The sequence below is a fragment of the Hydra vulgaris genome, chromosome 09 (genome assembly GCF_038396675.1).
Source record: "Hydra vulgaris chromosome 09, alternate assembly HydraT2T_AEP".
Lineage (NCBI taxonomy): Eukaryota > Metazoa > Cnidaria > Hydrozoa > Anthoathecata > Hydridae > Hydra > Hydra vulgaris.
The window spans coordinates 15,585,453-15,603,519 of record NC_088928.1 but is presented as its reverse complement, the minus strand read 5'-3'; the positions used below and the strand labels follow the sequence as shown (position 1 = coordinate 15,603,519).

The 18,067-nt window shown below is 25.7% G+C and overlaps 1 protein-coding gene across 2 annotated transcripts in view; it reads right to left on the bottom strand.

The window, feature by feature from the left end:
• LOC100197286 (WD repeat-containing protein 27) overlaps positions 1 to 18,018 on the bottom strand; it is a 74,615-nt gene extending 56,597 nt beyond the window's left edge. For both annotated transcript variants that reach the window (XR_010640671.1, XM_065804825.1), the window contains exons 1-3: positions 16,817 to 18,018; positions 15,229 to 15,343; positions 14,987 to 15,114 (exon numbers count right to left, since the gene is read on the bottom strand). Coding sequence is in view for 1 of the 2 variants with exons in the window: in XM_065804825.1 (XP_065660897.1) it covers positions 14,987 to 15,114; positions 15,229 to 15,343; positions 16,817 to 16,990 (417 nt within the window). In the remaining variant the exon portion in view is untranslated. The remainder of the gene's footprint in view (positions 1 to 14,986; positions 15,115 to 15,228; positions 15,344 to 16,816) is intronic.
• Between the last annotated feature and the right edge of the window lie 49 nt (positions 18,019 to 18,067).

The window sequence follows — 18,067 nt, the reverse complement described above, 5'->3', positions numbered from 1 at the left end:
CAAGAAGTCTTATGTAATATGGGTTAACTTAAGTAATATGGGTTACCTTATGTAATATGGGTCAACCCATATTACATAAGTTAAATGTATTATATAAACTTTTGCAAACAAATATTAGTAATTAGAGTTAAAAAAACATAAAAAGCAGAGTTATAACATAGTAATGTCATTAATTTATTCATAACACAAGCATAGCAAGGTCATTAATTCATTTATAACACAAACATAGCAAGGTCATTAATGTATTTAAAAGTTTAAAACTTTTTATGTTGATTTTCTCTTACTTTTTAAATCAAGATTTTTGGCGTGATTATTATAAGGCAATTTTTTTTTTAAACATAATATTAAATTACATTTTTAAAAACTTGTATTTATTTTATTATTTAAAAGCATTTATTTACATTTTTACTGCAATTTTACTATTTAAAATGAGAAAGTTTAAAGCTTATAATAATACAATAATAAGGAATTTTTTCTTTATTTGGACATGTACTTTAAATTTAACAAATTATTGCATACAAGTTACAAATTACATATAAAAAATACATATAAAACTATTAATAAATTTAGATTAACTGTAAAAAACATTTTTCTCTTGTTACAGGTTGCATTGAAACAACTATATCAAAAAAAATTTTATCATTAGCCTGAGAGTATGATAAAACTAGATAGACCTTAAATTTTTTAGATCTTTACCTTCACTGCCATTTTTAGATACCTGTATACAGATCCACAAATGAGTCATTTATTATTTCATTATCTAGAGCAATTTGAAGATTACTTATTTTAATAGATTCAAATGATAGATTGATACCTAGATCTGTAGCCAAATCAAGCATGGACTCAATAATGTAAAACCATTTATTGTTTGAAATTGTTTAATTGTAAGGTGCCTGAGTGGCAAATAATTTGTATGGAATTGACAAATATGAGTGGCGAATAATTTATATGTAGTTGACAAATAAGCTTTTTTTCCTAGTTTTATTTCTAAATGTTTGACAACTCCACCATCACTCAGTGGTTTTTTTATATTTAATAAAAAAAGATCACTTAGTGACCTTTTTTATTAAATATAAAAATCTTAAACCTAATCTGGAATTTGATGCTTGATTTTTACAATTTTTAAAATATATTGCAATTGAGTTTCATGTTTTGTAAAAACATATTGCAATTAAGTTTCGTGTTTCGTAAAATATATTGTAATTGAGTTTTATGTTTTGTAAAATATATTGCAATTGAGTTTCATATTTTGTAAAGATTTATGTGTAATCTGAAACAAATTTCTACCCTCTTACGACTGTATCATTCACAAATTTGATAGAATTAACAATTTTACGTACTTCCTAATATTCGGTTACTGAACTCCGTGTGTATGGGCAATGTTCCTTCATAAATGTCCAATTTATTCCAAGTACTTTAAATACATATTTTGATATTTTTGTTGCAAAGTCATCTAAGCTCATGCTTACAATTTTATCCATTAATCCTTTGTCTTCAAGCCTTTTTACCTGTGTTTTTTTTGGCTGACTTTTTGAGTGCAATCAACTTTTTTTTAGTTTAGTTATCTAGATCATGGCTGAAAAAAGAGAAACTCACAAGGTCTTTGATTAAATACCATAAATATTCTGCAATGGCTTTTATAGCAGATTCAGCCACTTTTTTGTCAAATATTTTAAAATTATTTAACTTCTTAATCAGGTTCAAGCCATTGTGATGAGCAGATGAAGAGATGGTAGTCCGAAACCAATGTTTCATGTAAATCAAAATTGAAAAAATCAAAAACGGTTCCGTTGTGCTTGATGTATAGTACCAGGAGTACAAAAAGTTATTCTGCTTTGACATGAAGGAGTTTTTTCTAAGAAAATTATCGATATTTGAAAAAATTATATGAAATTGTCAAGAAATTTTTTCCTTGCAGCATAATTACAACAAATTCTACTTCCAATGGTACAAGCAGACCATACACTTTGAGATTTGCATCAGTTAAGACTCAGAATTAAGAATTAAGTAGTACCAGCTTTTCTGTTGCATAACTCACTTGTTCACCCGTGCCTCTATCCAGTTTTAAGACAACAATTTTCCACATCATATCCTGTCACTAATATGGGCAGTTGATCCCCTTCATCTCTACTGTTTAAATCAGGTAACAGTTTTCTGTCCATATGTACAGTCAATGAAACCTGTAATTTGAATTCTGAAATAATTTTTTCACAATTTCTTTACAGTTTTCAATACATGCACATCAAAGAGATTCATATGATGAAGAGAAACATTTAATACTGGCACCTAACCCTTGACAAATTGTAAACAAAACCAAGAAACCAGAATGATTAGGAATTTTCAAACAATCAAGAGCTGAACATAATGCCAGAGTAGAGCTTTTTAATGTTTTTTACTCTTTTTCAGTTTTAGTTTCTTTGCTGATGATGGAATAAAGTCATCTAGTTCATTATCAGTACCCTGAGAGGAGTCTGATTCTGTCAAAACTAGGTGTGTGACTGTCAAACACTCTTTTCTTCTTTTTAGCTCTTTTGTTTCTCTTTTGACATTTGCTTTGTTTCTGTCTGAAATTCCCTGTTCTTGTTTATATAATTCACAATTAACTGAACTTACATAGCCTATTCTTCGTTCTTTTTGTAGTTTAAGAAACATCTTGTCTTCTTCTATTGTGAGTAATTTTAAAGCATCTTCATGAGCAATATCATATAGTTCATTGATTTCTTGAGAAAGGGTTTCTTCATTTCTTTGCTGAGTTTCTGTTTTGCAGCCTTTATTCTTTTTCAGCTTTTCGTATTTCTCAACAAGTTTTTTAACATGTTTTATAATGCTCTTTTCCTAAAAACTTAAAAAACTCTTTGCCTAAAAACTTAAAAAAAAAAAAATCTAAAAACTTATCTGTTAAAATGAAAAGCAATGATTCTTCTTAGATAACTCCTTAAATTAAAATTATAATGAGGGACAAAGATCATGCTTACGTTTCCCTAAAAGAAAAAGTAGCTATTTAGCATGATCAAAGCGGTTGCTCAGCCTTATAAACTTTAAAAAAGATTATACTATTAAAAAGAAGTGGAAAAAAAAGTGAAAAAAAGTTTGACGATCTATTGCTTTTTTAAAAATATTATAAAGCCACAGGAAAAACTTTTCATTAAAAAATAATAAATTTTTCACTTTTTTTTTAATTTTTCTTTATAATTCATATTAAAATAAATCAACAGAAAAAAATAAAAGAACAGAAGTTGCAGCTACGCAAACTCCTGAGATTTCACACTATAGGTCTAATTAAAAATAATCCTCAAAGAGGATGATCATTTAACCTCTTTGAGCATTGTTTTTAGTTAGATCTATAGAGTGAAATCTCAGGAATTTGTGTAAGCTGCAACTTCTGCACCCAAAATCAACTTGATTAATAAAATCTTTTGCACGTTTTTGTAAATTCTCATAAATACCTAGATATTCTATTTATTTATAAATTAATTAATAATGGTAATAACATTAGAAAAGTGTTTTAATAATTTATTATTGCTCTGTTCTTTAAAAATAATGAGCACTCTGGTAGAATACACTGACATAACTTTTATATACATATATATATATATATATATATATATATATATATATATATATATATATATATATATATATATATATATATATATATATATATATATATATATATATGGTACCTATCAAATGCTTTCAACATAACAATATAATACTGGGTTTAAAAAAATTTTCAATAAAAAGTATTTTAAATTATGTTAAATTATATTATAATTAAATTATTATTTTAGAAAATGATGTTTTCCAACTAAAAACAAAAAATAGGGAATTTAACAAGATTTTTTTATCGATGTTTTTTTATAAAATGATTCATATTTTTATATTTTTTTATAATTTCACTTCATTTGAGACCAAACATAACGTACTTTTGAAAAACTTTTTTTTGATATTATTAGGAACCGATTTAATGTTTGGGGGTCCATAGCAACCCCTAAAAATATTTTTTATTAAAAAAAATTTAAAATCCAGTATTATATTGTTTTATAGAACACATTCAAGGGGTGCCAGCAGAAATTAAAAAAAAAAGTTGTTTTAAGAAGCACCCTAATATATATGGGCAATTCCGCAAAATAAGGGGAAAAAAAAAAATAATTATGAAAACACATATTAAACTCTGTAACTCTTTTTTTTAAGTATTTAAAAATACTTTTAAGCAAAAAAGTTATTTAAAAAAATCATTTTATCATACAATAGCATGGTTTTAATGTTGAAAGGGTTGTATAAACGTATTTTTATGCTTATTTTCTTGTTGAATAGCGTTAAAAATCATATTGTATATTCATAATTGAGAACTTTGATAATGTTATAGAGCATTTTTTTAACATAATATACATAGTAAATCATGTATATTATGTTAAAATCATCATGGTAACAACTTTCACGACAGAAAAAACATTAAAATATTTGTAAAATTTTAAGCAAAAACTATGAAACTCAGCACACAATAACATCAATATGTGCTAAATACTTTTTATTTTTACCATGCCGTTCGCTGCATTAAGTTTGACAAAGTTGTTTTGCTCAGAAGTGGTAAAAAGTTAGCGTTATGACTGTCAAACTGAGTAGAGTTAATTTTTGAAAAAAGTTGAAGACTTTAATGTAACTTTTAAATACCAAATTATATGATAGTATTTCACATTTCTGAAAAGTTTCAAGTCATTTCCATTTTCGGTTTATTTTTAATAGCTTAAAAGTATCAAATGTTACGACCACCACTCTTGCGGAATTGCCCATATATATATATATATATTTATATATATATACATATATATATATATATATATATATATATATATATATATATATATTTATATTTATATTTATATTTATATTTATATATATATATATATATATATATTTTATATATATATATTATATATATATATAACATATATATATATATATATATATATATATATATATATATATATATATATATATATATATATATATATATATATATTAGTATTAGTAACTTAAGTTACACACAAAATTTTTAAGTTACACACAAAAAGTTTTATTGCCATTTTTTGTGTAAAGCATCTCATCTGTTGCAGGCAACAACATTAAACGCCAAAGAATGAGAAAGCTATAGTAACTTCGGGACTGCATTTTCATTTTACAGTTTCATTAGATTATTAAGTTTAAATTTTGTTCAATGTACTTATCCAAGCTTTTTATAAAAGAGTTTGTGCTTTGCTGCATGACAACATCATCTGGTAGTGTATTTCAAATTGAAGCAACTCAACTCTGTTAAAGAAATGATACCGTTGAGCACAGTTCTTTATGATTTCTCTGCGGTATTGTAAACATTGGTCAGTTCGTGGAGAGACCTTCATAGGTTCTTTGTGCCAGACTACTTTATTTTTAAAATCTTCTAGTTTATATTTTTGAACTAGATCTCTCCGTTGGTGTCTCTTTTCAAGTGATGAGCATTTAATTGCTGAACAGCGAATAGAGTAATTAAGGTTATGAAGATTGTGTGGTATCTTTGAAGCACGTTTTTGAATTTTCTCTGAAATTTTAATATCTTTTTTTAAATAAGGCGACCATATTGACACTGCATACTCTAAATGAGGTCGCACATAAACTTTATTAAGTTTACTCCATATAGTAACATTTCTAGATATAAATGTATTTTTTAGAATTCCAAGCATTTGATTAACTTTATATGATGCTTTTGTGACTTGACCATGAAATTTAAGATCAGATGACAAAACTATACCTTAATCTTGTTCAGTTGTTGTTACAATACCAACAATTCCGTATTTTTCCAGTTCAAATAATAAAGGTTTATGTGGTACTTTATCGAAAGCTTTAGCATAATCAAGGAATATAATATCTGTCAATTTTTTATTTGATTTTGCAAAGGTTATAAAATCGATAGTTTCCAAAAGATTTGTGACAATTGATTTATTTGTGACAAATTCGTGTTGACAGGTAGATATAAGATTATTATGAGATAAATGCTCTGTGATTTTATCTCTAATTATTTTCTCAAAAATTTTACAAGTAACAGAAGTGAGGGAGACTGGTCGATAATTTGCTGGATCTGTTTTGCAGCCTTTCTTATATAATGGAGTTAACATTGGCTTCAAGAAAATAATATATATATATTTATATATATATATATATATACATATATATATATATATATATATATATATATATATATATATATATATATATATATATATATATATATATATATATATATATATATATATATATATACATATATATATATATATATATATATATATATATATATATATATATATATATATATAGGGTGGGAGGGGTAATATGGATACAATTTTAGACAAATTTTTTTCTAATATAATTTTTTTTTTTAATTAATAACCACCATAAAAACTTTTGTTATTTTTCTTTACATTCAGGGTGTATACAATAAAATCACAATGAGTAAAACATAAATATATTTTAAATAACTAACTTATTAATCCTTTTTTAACAACATCTTTCATATATCTAAACTACCCTACTGGTGGGGTAATACAGATACTCATATTATATTTGATACATATATCACACTTATTACTTTTCACGTACTTAAAAAGTCAAACTGTATTGGTTATGTCTAGCAGTTTTCTTTTATTTACTGATACAGTCTTCTTTTCAGCTTTATTCTTTTCTTCTTCTTGTAACTTTGTGACAACATCTTGTGCTGTTAAAATTTCTCCCTTTTTGGCCTGGACACATGCTCTGCGTTTTTTTGAATTTGCAAGTGCTGTCAGTGTAGGTTGACTTGGGCTAGGTGTAAGTACAGAATCGATTGCTCTCTGCAAATTTTTTACAACATTTTCTTTTTTGTTAAACTCATCTACTTCCTCGTGCTTTGGTTGCATATTCACTATCTTTTTCATAGGTTTTGATTTGTCAACAGGGTAAAGACCACTACCATTAAAACCACTTTTCAGGAATTTGTTATCTATCTTACTGACAAGAGCTTTTAGTAAAGTTGGAAATACAGACTTATCAACATTTTTATGTCTGCTTTCTCTTAAACAATTTTTAAGGATTTTCTTCCAATGGGATTTCAATGGAGCAAAAAAACCAATATCAAGAGGTTTTAATGCATGACTTGTGTTCGGAGGTAAGCAAAGTAAAATTATATGATTGTCCAGAGCCTTTTAAACAGTAGAATATGTTATATGGCTGTGGTGTCCATCATACAGCAGCAACAAAGGCTTTTCATAATTCTTTACATGTATAATAAACCTGTCAATCCAACTTTCAAAAATATCCAATACTCCATCCAACCGGATTTTGTTACACCATACATTGCATTTTCTGGTCCATTTTGACACCATGCATCATAAAGGTGGATGGCTTTGTAGACGACAAAGGGAGGTAGACACTGGCCATTTGCTGACCCACAAAACAATACAGTATACATTGATTTACCACATGATGAAGCAACATAATAGGCTGTTTTTGATGTTTTACGAACAAAGATTTTTCCTGCTGTAGGATCTGTATGTAAACCTGTTTCATCTAAATTAAATATGCAATGTGGTCTATCAAACAAACTACTATTGTTTAATGTCTTCTCATATAACTCAAAAAAATCTGCCATTATTTTTAGACAAAGATCATTAGGTCTTGCTTTTGTCAAAAGTTCAGGTTTTCTTTTTTCAAGAACTAAATTCCATCTTTTCAAAAGACATGCACCAGTCTTTCCCTGGCTTGTGAATCTTTGAATGGAGTTTTTTTGCCAGTAAATGTTAAATAGGATTTAACCATCAGTTTAATATCTTCTCTATCTTTTGGAAAACCCTTATCAGCTAAGTACATATGGGCTTCTACTAGAAGATTTTCTTCAGTATTATTTAAAAAAAACCCACAACCGCTTCCAATTTTTTTGTCATTCCTTTGGATTTGATCATGCGATCGTTTGTATAATGTCCCATAAGGAATTCCAGAAGACTTTGATACACTGTATACTGACTCTCCTTCCTTAACAAGCTGTATGGCAGTCATTAATTTGCTGTGATCATATGTACCAATATTCTTGCGTTGGTATTCATAATAATTTATTTTAGTCTTATTATTTAATCTAAAATATTTTAAAACAAACTTTAATTATATAAAGTCTATAATTTAGTTATAAAGTAAAGAGGAATACAAAAATAAAATATAAAACATTTAGATGGTAGTTTAAATTTTACTCTAGCCATTCAGGGAAAACAAATTTGAACTATGATCTTAATGTAAATAGTTCAGAAGCATTATATAAAATTATTATATGTAACTGAAAAATGTATAATACTATATTAAAAAGCAAAAGTGAGCATAAGTGTATATTTAAATGTCATGTAGCTTATGATTTTGTAATAAAATACTATAATGTTAATAGGATTTTATATACTTTATATATATCCATTTTACCCCACTATTATTTTACCTGTATATCCATTTTACCCCATTTTAGATTTTTGTTTATTTATCAATATGGGTTAGAGAACTTATAAATTAAATTTTACATATTGTTACATCATGGTCCAACTAATAAATATACATCATCAAACTTCCATAAGTAATATTACTGAAGTAATATTACTTTTTTTCAAAACAACATGTTTTACATATTAACTATTCATGTAAATCAAATATAAACATTGTTAACGCAAAAAAAAGAAGCCAATTATGTGTAGAAACTGTTGGTAATTTTCAAGTTTTAGAATTATGTATAGATAACTTACTCCATGGATACTCATTGAATATATCCATATTACCCCAACAATCCATATTACCCCACCCTACCCTATATATATATACAGGCCTCTGCAAGAAGCGAGAGCTTTAGCTCTCACTCTCGCCCACACTCCCCTAAAACGGTTTACAGGAGCAATTTATGACTCTCATAAAAGTGTAATTTTTTCTCTCAAAAGTATAATTATTATTGTAACTAAAATGATAAACACAAAATTATAAAAAAAAAAAAAAACTTTATAATAAACTGTAATGCTTTTTAAAAAGCATGGTTGTTGCAAAAAAAAAAAAAAAAGAAAAAAAAAAAAAAAAAAAAAAAAAAAAAAAAAAAAAGAAAATGCTGATTTAAATGTAAATGTTTTTGATTTGATTGGATTATCTTTTAACAAATAATAATTACACTCTTAATTATATTGATAAAATATAAAATTATTTAACTGATAGAAAATAAAAATTACTACACTAAATTGTTGCAAAATAATTTTATTTTATGTAACGTAATATATTATTCACTTTTGTTTTAGAATTTTTAATTGTTGTAATAATCCTTAAATGCCTGCATTCTATTGCAATAAGAAAATATAAAACTTTTTTTATAAGCCAGTAAAAACAACGCTCATCAAAAAAAAAATTTTGATGCTGCAATTAATGACATTTGTTATGTATATATTCTTGTAGTATTTATGTAACAAACATACTTGCAGGGAGCAAAAAATCGATTTGTTAAAAAAAAAGACTGAAAAACAAATGTTACCTTTCTTTATTTTTGCATATGCAAACATTGGCTTAAAATTTTTAAAAACAAATGCATTACTTCAGCACTTTTTTTCAAAAAAATTATGCAATTGATAGTTTTTTATTTATTATAAAAAACACATATTTATAATAAAAAACAATTAGTTACTAAAATTTAAAATAAAGACTTTAAAAGAAACTATGCTAAAGAATGGTTACCTTCCTTCTAGCATTACTTTTAGTAAAATAACTAATTATGTTTTAGCATGGTAACAATGGTATTTACGGCATTTGTTAACAAAAGCATGCAAAATTTTACTTAAAATGAATGCATTTGCAATTACTTTAAAAGAAACCATGCTTAAACATTTCGATTGCTTTTTTCTATAGCGTGCTTATGTTTTTAAATTTTTTAAAAAGTGAATGTTTATTTGCATATTAAAAACACTTTTAAAAGTATTGAAAAGAACTTTTATGTTTTGCTGAAATATATATAATCTAATAGAATGTATAGATTTATTATGTTTATTATAGTTTTCAGTTTTTATTGTGCATTTAACGCCAATAATATGATTTTTTTATTAACTTATTAATAAATACTTAACATGATATTATTTTTAAAAGTTTTAAAAACAACTTTTATTTTAATTTTAACCCCTTTTATTTTAATTTCTTCATTTTTTTAAGTGTAAATAAATTTAGCGAACTGAATTGCGAAAAATTCATTATTTAGTATCAAAGGATAACAATTTACAATCGTTAGGTCATTGCATATTAGTTATCATTAATTTGGGCGCACTTTGCAAATGCGTAAAAGATTGCTTTGAAAAAATAAAAATTGATTAAACTCAATAAGCATCTTTGATATATCTAATAACTTATTAACTTGAGTAATTCCAATGTTTTTTAAAAGACACGGTTGTTGTTGTGGTATTGTTGGCAACAAAGGCCACAACAACAACCGTGCCTTTTAAAAGGTTGTTGCAAAAAAAAATTAAAATAGAGCCCCAATTGAAATGCAAATGATTTTGATTAGATTGGATTAACTGATAAATATAAAAATATTACACTCTGAATTATATTGATAAAATATAAAATTATTTAACTAATAAAATATAAAACTATTACAGGTAAACTATTTCTTTCAGAGCACATTAACCCAGTTAATCCTTGTTTTCTAGACACTATCGGAATACCAGATACTGGTATACTTTTAAAGATTGATGATGGATGCATTGAAACAATACTAACACCTTTGACTTTTTTAAGTTCTGCATCTTTAGGCCAGTGCTGAACACAAATTTGCTTATAATCTGTAAACACAAAGTTCGCATTTGGAATTTTTTTAATCCATAGCTCGCGGTTCTTAGATTTAAAGGGAAGTCTATACGTTGTGGCATAAACATTATTATTTATTTTTAGTTTGTAATTTGAGTAGCAACCATAAATGCAGCATTTATTAGACATTTTACGAGTTTAACTATAATAGTTTAAATCAGACAACTAAATCCTCATTGAAACTATACTTCCTTGTAAAAAAATTGGCCTTTGCTAATTTTATGGAAAATTAGCTATCGCAGCCTGTTTAAGAAGGCCTTGGTTCTATTACAATAAGAAAATATAAAACATTTTTTATAAGCAGTAAAAAGTTTTATAGCGCTTTGTCAAATTGTGCATCAAATAAGTAATGTTGTCAATAAATAAATGGATAGTTTGTCTGAAAACCTAAAGACAATGCTTGTCTAAAAAAAATTTTCACGATGCAATAAATGATGCCTGTTATGTATATATTCTTGTAACATTAACGTCACAAATTGTAAATTTGTAAGGAGTTTGAAACCAAATTTTATATTTAATAAGCAACTTTTTAAATAAGTAAACAGATAGCTCGTGGAAAAACAGAGGCTCTCATAAGAAGCTGTTCAGAGGAGTTCTCTCGCTTTCGCCCACACTTCCCTAAAACGTTTAACGAGAGTAATTTACAGCTCTTGCAAAAGTATTTTTTCTCTCAAAAGAAAAATGATCATTGTAACTAAAATGAAAAACGCAAAGTCAAAAAAATTTAATTAATTGGATAATAAACAGGCACAGTTTTTGCAAAAAAAAATTTTTACATTTAAAGAATTTTTCACATTGCAATAAATGTGTATATTATTGTTGCAAACATATGCTTGTAACAAGTATAAAAAAAAATTTTGTATTTAATAAGCTATTTTTATATAAATAAACAGCTCTCGTAAAAAGCAGTGTAGAGGAGCAGCTCTCATGGCTCGCCAAGCCATTTAGTCGCTGAGACATTTACTCCCGCTGAGGCCTATATATATATATATATATATATATATATATATATATATATATATATATATATATATATATATATAAACTAATTTTAATAAAAAAGGCAGCGTATAACTATTTTTTTAAATATATTTTAGATATAATAATAATATATTTATATATATATGTATATATATATATGTATATATATATATATATATATATGTATATATATGCATATACATATATATACATACATATATATACATATATTTATATATATATACATATATATATATACATATACATATATATATATATATATATTTATATATATATATATATATATATATATATATATATATATATATATATATATATATATATATATATTTTAACAATATAAACAATAATTTTATTTTTATTTTTTTTAATAAAATGTTTTTATTTTTATTTTTCTTAATAAAATGTTTTTATTTTTTTTTTTTTACTGTAAATCATGCGCGAAGTGTTGCTACATTGACTATCTTATAACCTGACTCGCAACAAAGTGCTGCTACTTCGACTGACAAATAGCCTGACTCGCAACGGAGTGCTGCTATATCGACTGACAAATAGCCTGACTCGCAACGGAGTGCTGCTACATCTACTATCTTTTAGCCAGCTCGCAAGGGAGTGCTGCTACATCGACTGAGGGTTTGGTTGGGGCAGGCAGTCTATCAATTATTAAAAAAAAAATTCCGGTCTTGCATTTTAATTTTTAGTTTTTGTCAACAAAATACGGAAAAAACTTTCTGACAACATATAAGAGTTCTATATATATATATATATATATATATATATATATATATATATATATATATATATATATATATATATATATATATATATATATATATATATATATATATATATATATATATATATATATATATTTATATATATTTTATATATATATATATATATATATATATATATATATATATATATATATATATATATATATATATATATATATATATATATATATATATATATATATTTCAATATATGAACATCAATAAATACGAATTCTCTTAACACTAATTTTTTTTATTTTATCTAAGAAATTTTTGCTAGATTATTGATACTAGCATCTTCAGCTTTAATTACAAATTACTAATTAAATTTAATTACAAACAAACAGTAATGTCACTTTTTAATGGCTTTTTTAAAGTTCGCTTTAATTGGGCTTCTTTAATATTACGTAGGTATTAAAAATATGGCGTCCAGAATTGCGTTTTTATATATTGACCATCATCTAAATTCTTAACTCCATTTTTAGGTCCGCATTTGTTGAACTGAATTTTGATTGCCTCTCAAACTTTTCTTTCAAATTTTTTGGGTTCTACTTTTAACGTCTTTACTTGATCCCATTTTATACTACATGAACATTTAGTTTTATGATGCCCAGTTGCAGATTGTTCTAATTTTTCTTCAAAAACATTTTTTTGGTGTTGTTTTGTTCTTGTTGCTATTTTCATTTTTGTTTCGCCGATGTATTTTTGTTCACACTCGCATTCTATTAGATATACTCCAGGATGGCTATTTGATGGTAGTTTTGTTTTGTTGCGTGAAGTTAGCAAAGATTTAAGATTTGCACTAGATTTAAAGACTGCCCTGTAACCTGCTTTCTTAAAGATTTTTCGAAGTTTTGGTGATAATATTGGGATCCACATTAGTGATATAGTTGGCATGGTTGCTTCGTTGTTAGATAAAACTATTTCATTATTTGAGTATCGTTTTTTTTATAACAATATTTGCAAGGTCTTGCAATTTTTTCTTTTCGTATCCATTTTCAGCTAACACATTTATTAGGAAATTGATTTCTTTATTTAGAAATTTTTCAGAGCAAATTGGTAAAGCCTATGAATAAATCCTTTAAATATTCCTTCTAAGATTTTTGGATCGTGGTTTGAATTGGGCTTAATCTGAATATTTGTTATTGCTTTTTTTTGATGTATGTTAAAATCATAATTACCTTTTCAATTATTGGTTATTCGGATGTCTAAAAAATTTATTCTTTTGTTTTCATCTTCCAATTCAATAGTGTACTTGATGGCATGATGTTGACTGTTTAATATTTGTTGAAAATGGATACTTAGAACTTACCTATCAAAATTGAACAAAAAAGGGTGATTTACCAAAAAAGAATATGAAAGTGTTTACTTAAGCGACCCAGTACCACGTATGTATGGTGTAATTAAAGTGCACAAACCGGAAAAATCATACCCTTTGCGATTAGTAGTTTCAACCATCGGGACACCAAGTTATGGAATATCACAATATCTGGTAAATATATTTCAACCAATTTTAGACAAAAGCATAATAAAGTTAAAAAATTCGTCAATTTTGTAAAAACAGCTAAACTTTGGAATATATCAAACGATGAAATACAGGTATCTTATGACGTTGTCAATTTATACCCATCAATTCCTCTGGGAGAGGCTACAAAAATTCTTCTTGATATCTTAGAGCACTTCCCAAATTTAAATATGCTCAAAAAACTAAGCATTTCAGAAATAAAATCACTAATAGAACTGTGTTTATATAAATGTTATTTTTTATGGAATGAAGAAATTCACGAGTTTGTAGATTCAGGTCCAATAGGACTTTCACTCATGGTAGTACTTGCAGAAGGTTTCCTGCAATTTTTTGAAAATAAAGCAATCAACATTGCGCTTCTTTCTAATCGACCGTTAGAAATAAAATCGTTTTTCAGGTACGTAGATGATAGCCACGCAAGATTTACAAATAAAGATAATGCCATTAAAAAGTGACATTACTGTTTGTTTGTAATTAAATTTAATTAATAATTTGTAATTAAAGCTGAAGATGCTAGTATCAATAATCTAGCAAAAATTTCTTAGATAAAATAAAAAAAAATTAGTGTTGAGAGAATTCGTATTTATTGATGTTCATATATTAAACTTATTCAACTGTCATACAAGATATCGTCATTTAAAATATATATATATACATATATATATATATATATACATATATATATATATATATATATATATATATATATATATATATATATATATATATATATATATATATATATATATATATATATATATATATATATATATACACACACACAATGCATATATAATAAATAATATTACAGAACCTTTATTTCAATAACCCATATATCAGTATTGGTACATATTGAAAGCATAAGATCATCTGGTGAAAATGACATAAAGTTAACTCTTCCTAACTCTTTTATCAAATTCTGGGGAGCTAATTTTTTGAAATCTAAAACACAGAAAATAAAAACACTTGAACACATGAACATTAAAAATACAATAAAAAAATTATGTATAATTAATTTTTAAAGTTTCTAAAAAGTAATATATACATATTTGAGACCTGGGACACTATCACAATACCAAACATTGATTGCTGATCGACAAGCTGATGCCAATGTTAGGGAAGCATTCCCAAAACATACTAAATCAATGCTTTCAGGGTGTCCATTAATAAGCTGAATTTGTAATTAAAAATAAAAATTTATCATTGTTATTACTATTATTGTTATTATTATCATTGTTATTATATTATTGTTATTATTATTATTTATAAAATGCCAGATCGGATATTAAACAAAAACTGGCAACTCTCAAAAAAATATATTGCTTAATACAAAAAATTAAAAAAAAATTATTGCTTATACAATAATTTCAAATTTGTTTATTTGATTTTTTTTTCAAGTTTTTTGAACTATAAAACAAATATTTGCAAAAAATATCATTTTATCTACAAATGGTCTTAAACTTTGTAGAGACAGGCCTCTCAATGATTGCACATTTCTAAACAAGCTGTTGTGAACATCCTGGATTAAGAGAACTTTACAACTAGTTAATGTTGAACAAGTGTTCAACATAGTCATTGACACTCATATTCCAGATGCTAACAAGACTTCGTATCTTATTGACAAATAAATCTCTTTTAGTATGAACAAAGAATACATTTTATTTATTTGAGCTTTTGTTTTTATTCAAAATTAAACTAATAATTTAGTTTTTGATTATAAGCAAAAACAAAATTATTAGTTTATTTTTTAATAAAAACAAAAGCTCAAATAGATAAAATGCATTCTTTGTGTTCTGTGTCTGTGTGTGTTTGCAAATGTAATTTAGCAATATGTATATATATATATATATATATTAGATATTTATGTGAACTATATTTCAAGTGTTTACTTGCTACTTTTAAGTATTTAAAAAATTTTTTAAAATAAGTGAAATATTAGATATTTTCTGCTATACTAATACCAATATTTAGATATAAACACATAATTTAGCAATATGTGTATATATCTAAATATGTATACAGATATTGCTAAATTACATTAGCAAACACACACACAAATATATAAATATATTATTACTGCACATAAATATATAAATATATTATTATTATTATTATTATTATTATTATTATTATTATTATTATTATTATTATTATTATTATTATTATTATTATTTGCACACAAATATATAAATATATTATTATTGCTCTTTTAATAACATTGAGCACTATTTTGTAGAATACATTCAAAATTATTCCAATATATGTGTGTATGCGTGTTTGTGTGTGTGTGTGTGTGTGTGTGTGTGTGTGTGTGTGTGTGTGTGTGTGTGTGTGTGTGTGTGTGTGTGTGTGTGTGTGTGTGTTTGTATGTATGTATGTATTTATGTATGTATGTATGTATGTATGTATGTATGTATGTATGTATGTATGTATGTATGTATGTATGTATGTATGTATGTATGTATGTATGTATGTATGTATGTATGTATGTATGTATGTATGTATGTATAATTCATGTGGTTAGAAAAAAAAAGGAGGTTTCTTGTCCACACTGCATTATCAACAGTCCAATGGACTGCGTACACTTTTTTCTACTTTTATTAGGCGTTTTTTAAATCTATACTTTCGTTAATTGAAGCTGTACCTTATTATTAATAAGAGAAGACTCAACACATTCACCACTGTTATCATCAACTTGCCATAACGAGATTGAGCGTGCATTCTCGGGAGATGGTATAGCAACTAGATTATCAAAACAAGAAACTGTATTTTTTAATGATTCTGCAAACCTTATTTGTTTTTTATATGCTAATTCCATCCTTTATATCGGTTATACCACTTAAATTTACATTGAAATTAGATCAAGACAGAATTTATTAATCATTTTTTAATGTAAGAAAGCGTAATAACTCGCCCCTTCCTAACGTTTGAATTAAAGTTTATTAAATTATTTACGGGATATCAAGCCGATCATAAACAAATAATTCATATCGAAATTTTAAAATAATGAAATAAAGATGGGAGAGACTATATTCAAACGTCGCTAGATGGTACAATTAATTCTAACGTCGCAAATTAAATATTTAAGAGGCTGTCCATCAATTACGTCAACAAAATGGGGGGAGGAGGGTCTAAAAATTTTGTCAATTTTTTACTAGAGGGAGGGAGAGGGTCCTAAAAAATTTGACGTCAGATGAACATTTAAATTAGTTAAAAGAGAACTTTTAAACGATAACTGGAAATAAACTCTCTCCACAAATGTTTCCACTATTCTATTATGTTCTTAAAGTACAGCACTTGCGTGGAAGATGTGCACAAGTATCTTAAGACTTTAGTATTGAGGTGCCTGATGCAGCACATCTTTGTTAGTAATTCAAACATAACATTTATGATTTTTGAAAAGTCTATAAGTTTATTACAGATTGTTGTAAATATTTTAAATTACTGACCACTAAAATTAACTAAACTAAACTTAAAACTTTAAAAAGTTAAATCTTAAAACATTGCTAACCCTTTGTTTATATAAATTATCTAATGCATTATTTTGTTATTCGAGACTATTAGAATTAGTTTGCTTTCAAAGTGGAATTGGATTAGGTCTAAAGTTAAATTAAGGAGGATTGGCACATTTACGTTTTGTGACTCTGCACAGTACATAAGTTATGATAAAAATATTATGATAAATATTTAACATTATCTAGGAGTAGGTCTGCTGACGGGCACGTTGGCTACTACCGTTATCCCATATTACCTAAATGCCAACATTAAAAAAAATTAAATTTACTTAACTTATCAAAGAACTGCAAGTCGATATTATGCTAATAATAAAAAAAAATCGTTCCAGTTAGGGAATTTAAAAGAACAAAGAGAAAAATTAAAACTTTGATGAAGGAGA